Source organism: Monodelphis domestica, chromosome 3 (genome assembly GCF_027887165.1).
Source record: "Monodelphis domestica isolate mMonDom1 chromosome 3, mMonDom1.pri, whole genome shotgun sequence".
Lineage (NCBI taxonomy): Eukaryota > Metazoa > Chordata > Mammalia > Didelphimorphia > Didelphidae > Monodelphis > Monodelphis domestica.
The window spans coordinates 455,226,670-455,242,134 of NC_077229.1; the positions used below are offsets into that span (position 1 = coordinate 455,226,670).

General features: G+C 37.2%; 1 protein-coding gene across 1 annotated transcript in view; it reads left to right on the plus strand.

The window, feature by feature from the left end:
• MSH3 (mutS homolog 3) overlaps window positions 1–15,465 on the plus strand; it is a 215,285-nt gene that overhangs the window by 22,681 nt on the left and 177,139 nt on the right. Inside the window, exon 8 of the mRNA XM_007487380.3 lies at window positions 209–375. Within this exon, the coding sequence (XP_007487442.1) occupies window positions 209–375 (167 nt within the window). The remainder of the gene's footprint in view (window positions 1–208; window positions 376–15,465) is intronic.

Consider the following 15,465-nt stretch of genomic DNA (forward strand, 5'->3'; position numbering starts at 1 on the left):
AGCTTTTTCTATCATGATGGTGATGATCAGTGACATACTGATTTTTTTGAACATCTCTTGTGCCTTCATAAAATATTTGAGCTGTTAGATTTATATAACCTATTATGTGTACAGGCCTTAGCACATAGTGCTTGATAAATTATTGTTTTCTTTCTTAAATGGAGCAAAACACTTATTTTTCATATGACATGGCATGATTGTTTTGCAGGGAGTACAGCCTGCTACTGGTGAAGTTGTTTTTGATAGTTTCCAGGACTCAATATCCCGTTCAGAATTAGAGACCCGCATTTTAAAATTGCAGCCTGTGGAACTTCTGCTCCCATCAGAGATGTCTGATCACACAGAGAAGTTCATCAAGAGTGTAACTTCTGTCAGGTATATTTTTACGTTTTTTATAGGGAAAATAAAATAGATTTGATCATGGTAGTGGCCATTCCTATTAGAGCCTTGTTGTCTTAAAAGCTAAGTTTCTTTAATAGTAGCCATTTAATTTATGAAAGCAATCTAGATTTCATTACTGAAAAAGATTTGTTTAATTTTGGAAATGCCTTTTCAAGGTGTCAAGTTTTATATTACATAACTCCATTAGTTTTTTTCTACATGTAAATTCATATCAATTTGAAGTCATTTTGTACAGGAAGTTCCATGCTGGTTGATTGTCATTCTTGTTAGCACTTTTTGTTTTATTGCCTTAGTGTAACTTCATTATTGCACAATGAAAGCTTCAGTTTATAAAGGTTCTCATTTAAAAGAATCTAAAAATACATTAAAATATTTTTTAAAATGTTGCCACAAGAGGTCCCCATAGCATTTCCTATTTCATGAGTTTCCAGGCCAATTCTTGAAAGGATTCAGAAGTCCTTTGCTTTAATTTCCCAAGCTGCAAAACTATTTTTGGGTTTATTTTTTTCATTTAGTAATGTGAGTGTTCATGCAAATGTTAATCTAGGATGAAATTAAGTTGTAATTATTTCCATCCATATGTAAGACTCTCAATTCTTTTTAGGCACTTGTTCTTTTATGTTTTACCTAGTGTAAACATGAAAATTGAACACTTTGTTGGTATTGCCAAGAGCAAGGGCATGATCATCCCTTTGTGTGTTCGAAGTGGAGTGGAGGAATAGGGTATGGGAGCTGAGCAGAATGAAGAACTGGGAAATCGGGGTATTTGAGGCAGCCTTGACATCGATGCTGAAGTTCTCAAGTGTTAGACAAAGAGTTGGGCTGGAGAGAATGAGAATGAGTTAGGTACTGAATTCACTGGGGAAGAAAGGAGGATCTCTTAGTGGCGATAGATATTGGCCACCAGAATCTAGATTTGGTGTTAAGTTAGAATAATAGAAATCTCAAAGGAAGAGAATTTATGGAGTGATGGAGGGAGAGTAAGAAAGGGTTTGGAAGTGAAAATGGAGACTGTGGGCTGTTCTGACTTTCCCAGCATGACCAATGAATTGGGGAATGAGAGAAAGGACAGCCATTGCTAGAAATGATGGCAGCAGTGCAATGTTATCAGAAGGGAGCAGAAGATGGAGAAACAGGTTAACAGGGGAAATGTTCAAGGTGAAAGCAAGTTTGTTAATTATGGCATAGATATTCTAGAGAACCCAGCAGAATGGGTAGAGTTGAAGGGGATGGGAGTCAGGGAGTGGGCAGACACAGATGGGGAATGGGGTTTGCATGTTATTAGCCTGAAACTCAGAATAAGTAAAATAGTGGGAATGTGCTAACCACTGGGGAGTAACTCGGGCTTATCTTTGTTTATCATTGGTTGAAGGGGAAATCTGTTGAGGGAGGCAGATGGTTATACTTTTCAAGGTTTTACTTTAGTCCCATCCTTATGCAAGGGGATCATGTTGTGTCCTTCGAGGCCCAGAAAGCTCATCTCACCACAAGGAGAAACAGGTTTGGGAATGGTTTCTTCGAAGGCAGAAAGTGGACATGCTCACTGGGAGGTGGTCTTCAGAGCACTGGGGTGAAGAAAGAGGTCAATGGAAGTGAGTGACCAGAGCAGGAATGACACATTGCTTACTGGGAAGGCCTCTCTCCATTGTTTTAATTTCATATCATTCCAGCCAACTCAGAAAAGGTAGAGGACAGGAAATTGCTAGATTCCCAGATCAATTGATTTGGGGCTTCCTGGGTGGAAGAAGGAAAAATGGGTTTGAGAGTCCACTAGAAAGGCCCTAGAGAAAAGATGGTCTACTAGAGAAAGGTGACTGGATCCAGGACTGACACTAGGGCCATTGAGAGACGCCTTTTAATCTTATATTGTCATACTGCTCTTTACATAATCTACTTTCTATTTCTATTCTAATTTTCTCTCATTCTCTTCTCTCCAGTATCTATGCTTACAAGATTTTTTTTCCACCTGAAAAGTGTTTTGAATTCACATAGTTCTCATTTGTATGTTGGTAGGTGAACCCCCTGATATTGCTTTAATTCTGTGGTTATTTTGAATGAAATTTCTGTTTCTTTGTTCTTCCTTTTTTTCTTTTAAAATACTTACCTTCCTTCTTAGAATCAAAACTGTGTATTCGTTCCAAGGCAGAAGAGTGGTAAAGGCTAAGCAATTGAAGTTAAGTGACTTGCTCAGGGTCACACAGCTGGGAAGTGTCTGAGGTCAGATTTGAACCCAGGACCTCCCATCTCTAGGACTGGCTTTCAATCCACTGAGCCACCCAGCTGCCCTCTGTTTTGTTTAAGATTTGTTTTGTTTTGTTTGGCAATATGTAAAAAGATTGATTTTTATAGGTTCATTTTATATCTTCCTAGTTTGCTGAAGTTATCATGTCTATTAATGTTTTGATTATCTAGTGTTCTCTATACAAACCATCATATAATATGGAAAAAGTGATAATTTTGTTTCTTTGTGCTTACTTCTGTGATTTCTTTTTCTTGGGTATTATTAAAGTTGGCATTTCTAGAACCGTATCAAAGAATAATGGAGATAATGGAAATCCTTGCTTTCTGCTTGATCTTATTGGAGAAGAATCAGGAGTTTATTAGAGATAATAGTCTTTGTTTTAGATAGATACTGTTCATCATGTCAGGAAAGGTCCCATTCAAATATGTGCTCAATTCTTCTTTGTCCAGTCCTGATTTGAATCATGGTCCCTCACATGTTCCCCAATCTACCATACTCTTGACTCCTTTTTCCATGTTTGTATGCTCTTTTTCTTAGACCATTTAGGGAGCAATGTAAGTTCCACCCTTTTTATCCTCATTTCTTCCTCCCTATTCCTTTTTTTCCCCATCTTTTCATTGTTCTCAGATTATCAAAAGAGAAAAAAACCACCCCACGTCCCTCTGTTTTTCTTAATTACTTCTGCACATTAGAATTTTGCAGGAACATTTGTTTCTTCTCCCACCATTAGAAGATAAGCATTTGCACATCATTTAGTTCCAGATGCTCAAATATATTTACTGTTTTAGTTCTTTCTTGACTCCTGGTTTTGTAGTTCTTAGTTTTTACTCAGTTCTGTGTTTTTTGTTTTCATTTAAAATGTTTGCATATTCTTTATTACATTAAAAATCCATTAAAAAAACCAACTTGTAAGATTATTCTTCCTCTTGCAGCATAAGTTATTCTTGATTATAAACTTTTTTTCTTGTTCTTTTTGGAATATCATGTTCTAAGGTTTTTATCTCCTTTATAATAATTGCTGCCATATCTTGTACGATCCTTTCTGGTCTCCTAGTACTTAAGTTGTTTATGCTGATTGCTAATTTTTTTTTGTTTTTAAACTTGGAAGCTCTGTATTTCAGCCACTACATTACTGGGAGATTTTATTCTGGATTTTTTTTAAGGAGGTGATCAAAGGATTCTTTCTGTTTTTGTTTTTGTTTTTAACTTTGCCTTTAGGCTCTTGTAGAATCTGGAAAGTTTTCCTTTATTGTTTCTTGAAATATGATATCTCAGATTTTTTTTTTGACCAATTTTCTAGGTGATGAGAGAGAGACAGAGACAGAGAGAGAGAGAGAGACAGAGAGAGAGAGAGAGAGACAGAGAGAGAGAGAGACAGAGAGAGAGACAGAGAGAGACAGAGAGAGAGAGAGAGAGAGACAGAGACAGAGACAGAGACAGAGAGAGAGAGAGAGAGAGAGAGAGACAGAGAGAGAGAGAGAGACAGAGACAGAGACAGAGACAGAGAGAGACAGAGACAGAGAGAGAGAGACAGAGAGAGAGAGACAGAGAGACAGAGAGAGACAGAGACAGAGAGAGAGAGAGACAGAGAGAGAGAGAGAGAGAGAGAGACAGAGAGAGAGAGAGAGAGACAGAGAGAGAGAGAGACAGAGAGAGAGAGAGACAGAGAGAATGAGAAAGTATTAAGGCCAAGTTTTTTCTTGGCCTTTGGTAGACTTTATTGTCCCAGATTGAAAGACAGATTGGCATGTTTATAGGTAGAGGGGAAGGAAGAAACCAGTTCAGAAAAAGAAATTAAAGATACTATAGTGGGGGTGATGGATGAAGCATGGGTCCAGAAGATATGAGGGGCAAATAGAGGAGGATTAGTCTTAGCAAGAGGGAAAAGGCATCTTAGCCTCTCAGACCAGAGAGGAAAATATAGATAAAGGAGGAAGAAATTTTGTAGTATGGGGGAGGGGAGGGGAAGGATCTTACAATCTTAATCTTATCAATAAAATTAGAGGTGAGGCCATCAGTGAAGAAAATAGATGAACTACAGGTGGAGTTTGATGGTAAAGGAAAAGGGAGAGGAAGCTTGAAATAACGTGTGTGGGGACATACATAGGCCAGAGATCAATACAGATTGCCATGTAAAGGTGCCATTCAGTCAGCAGGACTAGACTTCCTTTAGTGAAAGGTAAAGAATTGAAAGGGCAGCTAGATGGTACAAGGGATAGTGTGCTGGGCTAGATTCAAATCTTGCCTTAGATACATTGTAGCTGTGTGACCCTGGGCAAGTCACTTAGCTTTGTTTATCTCAGTTTCCTCATCTGTGTAATGAGCTAGAGAAGGAAATGACAAACTACTAGTATCTTGGCTAAGAAAGCCCTAAATGGAGTCACAAAGAATCTGAAATGATTGAAGAAAACTATTCTAGGGATAATGAAGGGTTGATAAGGAAATGGAAAAGCACTTAGAGGAAAAGAACATCTATTTGTAATTTGAAAAAGGTAAGCACAGGAAAAATGGATGGCTTGGGATGCGTTCAGTTTGTTTGTTCATTCGTTCATTCTTTCTTTTTCAATAACACTTTCTGTCTTAGATTTGATATCAGTGTCAGTTCCAAGGTGGAACCACAATAAGGGCTAAGCAGTTGTGGCTAAGTGACTTGCTCAGGGTCACACAACTACAAAGTATCTGAGGTCATATTTGAACCCAGGACCTCCTGTCTCCAGGCCTGACACTCTATCTTCTGATCTACCTAGCTGCCCTTGCTATTAGTTCTACCAGATATGGGTATAAAAGGTATGGGCTCAAATAGGACTGTTATTTCACATTGTGAATCAGAAGCGCGGTGCCCTTTAATTTTTTTCTCCTTGCCCTGTCCCTTTTTGTTTCCTGCCTAACTAGAGAGGCCTCCATCCTATTTGAATAGTTCTCTGAGAATTTGCCTTCCCAGCTTTGGCCCAGTGCTTTTTGAAAACTCAGAGAAGTCTTTTAAATGAACCATGTGTATTTTCAGAAAGGTGGGTCTGGCGTTGTTGAAAAAGACATTACATTAAAAATCTATGGGTTGGGGGCAGCTGGGTGGCTCAGTGGATGGAGAGCCAGGCCTAGAGACAGGAGGTCCTGGGTTCAAATCTGGCCTCAGATACTTCCTAGCTGTGTGACCCTGGGCAAGTCACTTACTCCCCATTGCCCAGCCCTTACCACTCTTCTGCCTTGGAGCCAATACACAGTATTGATAAGGGTTGCTAAAAAGTCAGAAAATCACGTTTGAAAAGAACACCACGGCCTTTCCAAAGCACTTGGTCTTGAGTCTACATCCTGAACTGTTTCGCCTTTTGGAGGAAACTAGCCTCTTCTGACATTCCTTGGCAATTTCTCCTTGGCAGGTGCCAGTAAATCAAACCCGCTTGGGTTTAACTAGAATAGAGGCAGTTTAAACTATTCTCTCATGTCCTAATGCCTCAGGCTTATGGGGGAAAAAGAGCTTTCTGAGATTGGAAAACTTCACTGTCTTAGGATTTTCAAAGATGTCATGCATTATTTTTAAACTGTTTTATCATACAAGCTAATGTACGATTGGACAAAGACATGTTTTCTGGCTCCTGCCATATTTTTACAATTTGGATGAGAGATCACTTCAGGACCAAAAGCATACTTGAGGCTATTTTTACCACGTTCCCTACCCCACAGTATACTGCACTGAGCTAAAATGTTATCCAGAATGTGAAATGCACTTGCAGAAGGGATTTTAGAAGATGGACGATTTGTCAGGCAGGTCTGACATACAGGCAGGACTTTCGGTTGCATTATGATTTTTAGGGTTACTTGGAATTCTGGTCAGGGTCAAATACTAAGCAGTACTTGGATGCAATCATTACCTGCTGTCATGCCACTCTGATGGAGTGGAAAGATCACTGAATTTACAGTCAGAAGAGATGCAGGTTCCAATTCTGTGTTTGGCACTAACTGTAAGTCAGTATCTGCATCCTTATTTGTAAAATGTTACTAATATCACCTATCTCACTGTTATTGTTAGGAGCAAATGAGACTGAGACTCTTTTTCCTTAAACTCTAAAAAATCATTAGTGTGCATTGGTTCCAAGGCAGAAGAGGGTATGGACTAGGCAATGGGGGTTAAGTGACTTGCCCAGGGTCACACAGCTGGGAAGAGTCTGAGGCCAGGTTTGTATTCAGGACCTCCTTTAGACCTGGTTCTCAATCCACTGAATGACCCAGCTGCCCCGGCCTTTATTAAGAAACAGACAAACACTTATTTTGTTGCTGTAGCCACGGGCAGAAGTTTATTCCTTTTGTCTCCAAGAACCAGATTAGGAAAAAAGGAGAAAAACAAATGAATATAATAAATCTGTATGAGAGGGAGGTAGAAATCCTTATGATTTTGTATTGACAAATCAGAGGATGTTCATTGATGGTAGTGATTAAAATGATCCTTTTCTGGAAGGCAAAGAAAACCACTCGAGAAGGCTGCTTCAATTTTTCAAGCATTAAGTTCATTTTAAAGAAAGGCGGCCATACTATACTAACCAGAAGTTACATGATGGCCCTTATACTGGTTCTTGTTCTGAAGAAGAGTCAAAGGAATAAAGAGCAAGTGAACAGGAATAATTTATAGGAAAAAAAGTTGTAAGACTACTGCTGACGACGGTGTCCATTCTGTACCTTGCCCTCCACCATCTGCATCTTGTAATAGAAAATGCCAGAGAGATGAAGGAAGAGTATTTTTCTTCTTTTCTTCTTTCTTTAGTCAGATAATCTCTGCTTGAGTAATTCAAGTCCAGACTTTGTCAAAAGACCACAAAGGCCTCTCTCTCTCTGCCTAAGTCAGGAAAAACCAGTCTCTCTTGATCAGGAACCCAGAGAAGAGATTTCTCCTTTGGTCAGGAACCCCAGAGAGAGCCAAAGTCCCCATTTCTCTCCTCTGGTCAGGTTCCCAACTGCCTCCTCCTGGGAACATTCCGTTTGGAATCTTCACCTTGATCTTGCAGATCAGGTCGCCAGCTTGGTCTGCATGCTTGGCTTGTCCTGCAAATCCTCTCTTTCTTCATGTCTCTTCCACAGTCTACAACTGTGTTTTCAATGTACCGCGATTACTGATGCTGAAAAGGAAAATCCTGAGTCTATCCATTTGTCAATCAAGTCAGGACAGGGACTGTTTGCTTTTTATATTTGTCTGTGCCCAGGATCAGGCCTTACATGAGAGAGAGGTAGCACCATGGTTCCCAGAATGCTGGGTTCAGAGTCAGGAAGTTGTGATTTTCTTGGCAAAGATAACTGGACTCGTTTGCCATTTCCTTTTCCAGCTCAGTTTACAGATGAGGAAACTGAGACAAACATGCTTAAATGATTTGCTCAGGGTCATACAGATAGTAAATTTTTGAAGGCAAATTTGAACTGATGAAGATGTGTCTTCCTCATTCTATCCTCAATGCTCTATACTCTCTATTACCTAGGTAGCTGCCCTTGAAGTCAGGAAGATCTGAGATCAAAGTTGCTTAAATTCTGTCTGCCTCAGTTTCCTTAGATAGAGAATGAGGATTGTGGCGTTCTGTTTACATGAAGCTAATTTTAAAATTAAGAAGCTTATTTTTATTATAATTACTCATTAAATAAAACTGATCATAATATTCCCCAGATAGCAGTTTTCTTTGAATACTTTCAGTGAAAAGATCTACAATACATTTGGAATTTTCTGATCACTTTTTAGCTATGAATTTGTCCTTGAAATAGTAAGATAAAAATAATTTTCTCTTGGAAAAAAAAGGAGAGTTGCTGTGAGACTCAAATAAGATAATATAATATTGAAATTATTAAGCAATAGTAGATATTTACATTTCATTATTTATTTATTTGATTTTTTTAAGCCCTTACTTTCCATCTTGGAATCAGTACTGTGTATTGGTTCCAAGGCAGAAGAGTGGTAAGGGCTAGGCAATGGGGGTTAAGTGACTTGCTCAGGATCACACAGCTGGGAGGTGTCTGAGGCCACATTTGAACCCAGGACCTCCTGTCTCTAGGCCTGGCTCTCAATCCACAGAGCTGACCCCCAATAGTAGATATTTTTAATGCATTTAGCATAGTGTCTGGCACATAATAGGTGCTTAATAAATGCTTATTTCCTTCCTCATAGAGAATGGGAAATCAATAGATGTTAAGAAGCTATTAAGGTGTTTGGCACATTTAAAAAAGATTTCCATTAGAGCCTATTTATAAAAAGTATTTTAAAGTGAACTCTAGAGAGTTAATCCTAAAATATCTTGCAATTTGCTTATTCAAAGTGATCGGCAAGGTAATAAGATTGGATGTGATGTTAGAATTAGTCTAATTGAATTCCTTCATTTCACAGATGAGGAGACTGCAAACCAGAGGGTGTCCAGTGGTTTGTCCAGTCAAGGTTACATGGGTAGTAAATGGCAAAGAAGAGATTTAAACTTAGAACTTCTGGATGCAAATCTAGTTTCATTTCTCTTCTACTATTTCTTTACAGATAGCTGAAATTTTGCTGTATCTTGAATCAATGAAGTATTTTTCTTCATATTTAGAAATATGAACTTCATCGTCAAGCTTTAAGACTCATTACTTTTAATGTTTCCTTGTTCAAGAAAAAGTAATAATGTACAATTACAAGAGGTAACTGCAGCAAAATTATGATTGTTCCTTAGAATCTTGATTTAAATCAAGTTTATTAATAGTCCTAAAAAGTGCCTCGCTGAAGAGGAAATAAGGAAGCCACTTGGGATATTTGTGGTCTTGAGATGATTAGTGATCAGATTTCCTGCTTAACATTTCAGATCCCATTAGTTTTCCACATGCATCAGAAGTTCTTCTTAACAGGTCAGAACTCAAATTCTTGACTTCAGGTCAGTTATTTCTAGAATTCCCAGTTCCTCCTGATCATTTCAGAATTGAGAGTGGGATCTTAAGTATCTAAATAGCATTGTTCTATGGAGTCCTTGATTTGCTTAGGAGATTCCTAATTATTAAAACAAATACAAGGGCAACTGGGTAGCTCAATGGATTGAGAGCCAGGCCTAGAGACAAGAGGTCCTGGGTTCAAATGTGACTTCAGACACTTCCCAGCTGTGTGACCCTGGGCAAGTCACTTAACCCCTATGGCCTAGCCCTTACTACTCTTCTGCCTTTGGACCAATACACAGTACTGATTCTAAGATGGAAGGTAAGGGTTTTAAAAAAAAACAAAATAACCCAAAACCAACAACAAATATGATAAGGGCTCCTAGGAATATTCTAAGTGAAATATTTTGATAGGAAGGACATTTGATTGAGTCAGTCATATGCTTCCATCTTTCCCTTAGAATTCCTTTAATATCAGAAACAATGTGATTTGAATATTATTTTTAAAAACTCTTACCTTCCGTTTTAGAATCAATACTTTGTATTGGTTCCAAGGCAGAAGATTGGTAAGGGCTAGTCAATGGTGGGTAAGTGACTTGTCCAGGGTCACTCAACTGGGAAGTGTCTGAGGCCAGATTTGAACCTTGGACCTCCTATCTTTAGGTGTGGCTCTCAATCCCCTAAGCCACCCAGCTGCCCCATGAATATTTGTTTTTGTTTTTGTTTTTTAAAGCAGATTACTATAATACTTACCAGTAATCACATGCCTCAGTTTTTTTGTAAAATAAATTCAGTGTCAGGCAACATATACATATTAAATTTCATCTGAAGTGTCTTTAAAATGAGGTGACTGTTAACCTACTATTTCAAAAGGAGAATCTTTCTCCCGATAATGAGACATTAAGGATTTGGTAATACATCTTAGACTTTTTTTCCCATGAGGTAGTGATTTATTTTCTTGATGCTTCAGTGAAATTTTTCATCATAAATTCTTTGGGATTTTTTTAGATCACTGGATTGATTAGAATAACTTGTCAGAGTTGATCATCTTTCAGCTTTGTTGTTACTGTGTTCTGTGTTCTACTACTGTGCAGTGTTCTCCTGGTTCTGCTCACTTCATTTTGCTTTAGTACATGGAAGTCTTTCTAGGTTTTTCTGAAAGTATCTTGCTTGCCATTTTTTTTTAATAGCACAAACTATTCCATCAGAATCATATACTTCATTGTTCAGCCATTCCCCAACTGATAGGCATCTTTTCAATTTCCATTTTTTTTGCCATTACAGAAAGTTACTATAAATATTTTTGCACATATAGGTTCTCCCCTCCTCCCCATAAAAATTAAAATTAATGTCAATAATAATAATGTTATATTGTAGGAGATTTATTAATGATCACTAGAAATCAAGGGATAAAGAAGATACAAAATAAAGATCACGTGGATTATTAGCCCATTTAAAAAATCCCTACACTTAGCTTACCACTGCCACCATGCTGGCTGCAAGCCCAAGAAAGAGCCCTAAGAGGACCGCCTACTTGCTAATATCCTCTGTCTACAGGAAGTACATAATGACAGGAAGTTCTTTTTTAGGGTAACAGATTTTCAATTATACACTGCCTCCCCCCAGCCACCCCCCAGTTTTAAAAATCTCTTTGGGATATAGGCCTAGTACTGGTATTGCTGGGTCAAAGAGTTTACATAGTTTTATAGCCCTTTGGGTATAACTCCAATTTGCTGTCCAGAATGGTTGGATCTGTTCACAGATCAATGTCCCAATTTTTCCACATTCCTTCTGACATTTGCCATTTTCCTTTTCTATGTATTAGGCAATCTGCTATATGTGAAATGGTACCTCAGAGTTGTTTTAATTAGCATTTCTTTAATCAATAGTGACTTAAGAGTATTTTTTCATGTAATTAGACAGCTTTGATTTCCTTTCTAAAAACTAACTGTTCATAGCCTTTGACCATTTATCAATTTGAAAATGACTTGCAGTCTTATAAATATGACTCAGTTCTCTCTATATAAGAAATGAGGCCTTCATCAGGGAAACTTGGTGTGAAATTTTCCCTCCAGTTTTCTGCTTTCCTCCTCTCCCTCCTCCTCCACCTCTTTCATCTTAGAATCAATACTGTGTATTGGTTTCAAGGCAGAAGGGTATTAATGGCAAGGCAATGGAGGTTAAGTGACTTGTCCAGGGTCACATAGCTAGGAAGTGTGTGAGGTCAGATTTGAACTCAAGACTTCCTGTTTTGCTTTCCCTTGAATCCTGATTTTGTTTGTGTAAATCCTTGTAATGCTTTCTATCTCTTTTTGATTATAAATTCATACCCCATCTGTAGATCTGGTAGGTAAAGTATTGCCCTTTATGCCTAAGTCAAGTACCCATTTTGACCTTATTTCAGTATATGATGTGAGATATAGGTCTCTACCTAGTTTTGGCCAACTGCTTTCCAGTTTTCCCAGCAGTTTTTGTCAGGTAGTGAGTTCTTGTCCCAGAAGCTATGATCTTTGGGTTTACCAAACACTAGAACATTATGGTTTCTTACTACTGTGTGCTGTGTATCTAATCTATTTTACTGATATAACATTCTTATTTCTTAGTCATTACCGCATTGATTTCATGATTAATGCTTTGTAACATAGTTTGAGATATGGTATGACTAGACAACATTCTTTTACTTTTTTTTTTCATTGATTCCCATTATATTGGCTTTTTTTATTCTTCCAGATGAATTTCATTATTGTTTTTTCTATCTCCATAAAATTAATTTTTTGGTAATTTGATTGGTGTGGCACTGAATAAGTAAATGAATTTATATAGTTTACTTTTTTAGGGATAAATGTTCCATTGTGGATTAACTGGGTCAATGTGAGCAGTTGAAGATGTGTCTAGGTTGTGAGACTGGATGACTGGAAAGATGATGGTTATCTTTAAGGGTAATAGGTAGATACTACTTATCATTTTAAGGAAAGCTCCATTTATTCCTAAGCTCTCTAGTGATTTTAATATGAATGGATGTTGTATTTTGTTCAAAACTGTTTTGTACTTATTGAGATGATCATATGATTTCTGTTTGTTTTGTTACTGATATGTTGGATATGTTACTGACATCAATTATAATGATAGTTTTCCTAACATTGAACCAGTGCTGCAATCCTGGTATAAAACCCACCTGGTTATAGTGAATGATCCTTGTTATATACTACTTTAATCTCCTTGCTCGTGTAAAGGGTGAGGTTTATTATTATTATGGTTGAGACTGAAAAAAATCTAAATTTAAATGGTCGCCAAGGGAAATCCCAAATAATAAAATACCCAAGTCAGCTGCCAAATTTTTATCGTGATTTAATTACAACAGGAGGAAGAAAATATTAGAGGGAGAGAGAGAGAGAAGGAGAGAAGGAAAGAGGGAGAGAATGAAAGGAGTTTAACTCAGAACCACTCTGGCTCAGTCTGAGCCAAAGCGGGTCTTAAGGCCTTGGGAAGCCAAGGCAAAGAAACGGGGCAGTCCTTATCACTCGCATGACTGGTCTGAAGGAAAGCTGTCTGCGGGGCTCCACCAAGCTCGAGCTCCAGGATCGAACTGAACTCTAGCCCTTTCCACAGGAAGTCATGAGAACTCCAGAGGCTGTTCTCTACCTCACTTCCTGCGTCTCACATGTGCCAATGGTGGCTCAAGTTTGACTTAGGACCGCCCAGAGGTCTGTCCTTTTTTTTGCACATGTCTGTTGAAGGCCATCTCCTCAGATAATTAAATCTTGAGTTTAATGCAGACCTTCCTAATCTTGTTAAACTAAGAAGGGAGGAGAAATGTAGTTTCCAAGACCTGATTCTGTTATTCCAAGTATCTCTATTGTTATTGATAAGGAAATAGCTAAATCAGATCTAAAGAATGGTCTGATTAGGGTGGAATAGTTTTGAAATTCACACTAGTATTTTATTTAAAGTTTTGCATAAATGTTCACTTGGGAGATTGGTCTGTGGTTTTCTTCTTCTGTTTTTTATCTTCCTGATTTAGATATTGGTGCTATATTTGTGTCATGAAATGAATCTGTTGGATTCCTTCTTTACCAGTTTTTCCAGATAGTTAATGATATTGGGAGTAATTGTTCTTTAAATGTTTGATAGAATTCACTTATAAATTCATCTGGCCCAGGAGGTTTTTTCTTGGGGAGTTTATTGATGGCTTATTCAATTTCTTTTTCTAAGATGGGATTGAGTTTTCTGTTTCCTCTTTTGTTAACTTGAACAGTTTATATTTTTGTAAATATTAATCCATTTCATTTAGTTATCAAATGTATTGGCATATAGTTGGGAAAAATAATTCTAAATAATTGTTTTATTTTGCTTCATTAGTGGTGAATTTACCCAGTGTTTTTGATACTGGTAATTTGATTTTCTTTCATTTTTAAATTAAATTAACCAGTGTTTTATCTATTTTATGTTTTTTTTCTCCATAAAGCCAGCTTTTAGTTTTGGTTAATGGTTTTCTTACTTTGTTTTATTGATTTCACCTTTGATTTTCAAGGTTTACAATTTGGTATTTAATAGGATGTTTTTCTTTTCTTTTTCTTACTTTGTAGTTGCATGTCCAATTCATTGATTATTCTTTCTCTAATTTATTGATATAACCCTTTAGATATATAAATTTTCCCCAACTACTGATTTGGTTGTATTTTCTAAATCCTTAATGGTAATAGAGAAATTAGGAAAAGGGGAAGAATTTTTTTGAGAAAGATAATAAGTTCCTTTTGGACCCATAATTTTAAAATTCTTTGGCGGCATCTAGTTTGAAATATTCAGTAAGTAGCTGAAGATGTGAAACTGGAGGTCAGCAGAATGGTAAGGTCTTGATAAATAGTTTTAAGAATCATCAGTAAAGAGATGATAATTGAATCCTTGGGAGTTGATGAAATCACCAAATGAAATAGCATAGAGAAGAGAAGAGGGTCCTGGATAGATTCTTGTGGGATAGTTTTATTTAGTAGATTGTGATCTGGATAATGATCCATCAGAGAATACGGAGAAGGAATGGTCAGGAATCTAGGAGAGAACAGTGTCATGATAACTAGGAGAGAAGAGTGTCTCATGTGGATGATTGAGAGTATCATAGACTGCAGAGAGATCAAGAGGATTGAGGAGTGAGAAAAGGTTATTAGATTGTACAATTAAGAGAACAAGATTGTTAGTAACTGGTAAGAGCAGTTTCAGTAGTATGATGAAGTTCTAAGCTAGGATTGCTGAGAGTTAAGAAGATAGTCAGGGAAAAGGAATTAGAGACACCTATTGCAGCCAGCCTTCTTGAGGAGTTTAGCCACAAAAGCAAGCAGTTCATCTTTCAAAACCTTGATATCCTTTAGCATTATCTATTTATGTCAGTTCCCCATATAATGTAACATCAATTTTTCTCTTACTCTGTTCTTATTGATTTTGTTTGTGGAAAATCTTTTTTATTGCACGTAATACAGATTCTTTTATTTTGTATGTACATACCCTCATAGGATCTTTTTTCAAACCCCTTATTTGATTAAGAATTCTTCTCCTAGCCCTGGCTGTAACATGTACCTTCTGTCATTCATGTCTTATTCTTTTATGATGTGACATTTTATTTTGAGGTCACTTATCTATTTGGTGCTCATCATGAATTCTAGTGTATTATTGACTTAAACTTAATTTTTGCCAAACTGCTTTCCATATTCTCCCACATTTCTTGTCAGAAAGGGAGTTAGTTATTTCCCCTCAGTAATTTATATTTTTGGGCTTATCAAATGATGAACTACTGCTTTCATTTACTTTTGCCATTTACAATGACAATGATTTCTTTCTTTTTTTTTTAATTAAAAACTTTTAAAGGTGTTAAAAATTTTTCATGGTTACATGACTCCTTTTCTCTCCCTCCCCTCTTCCTTCTCCACTCTTTGGACTGACAAGTAATTCCCCTGGGTTACATGAGT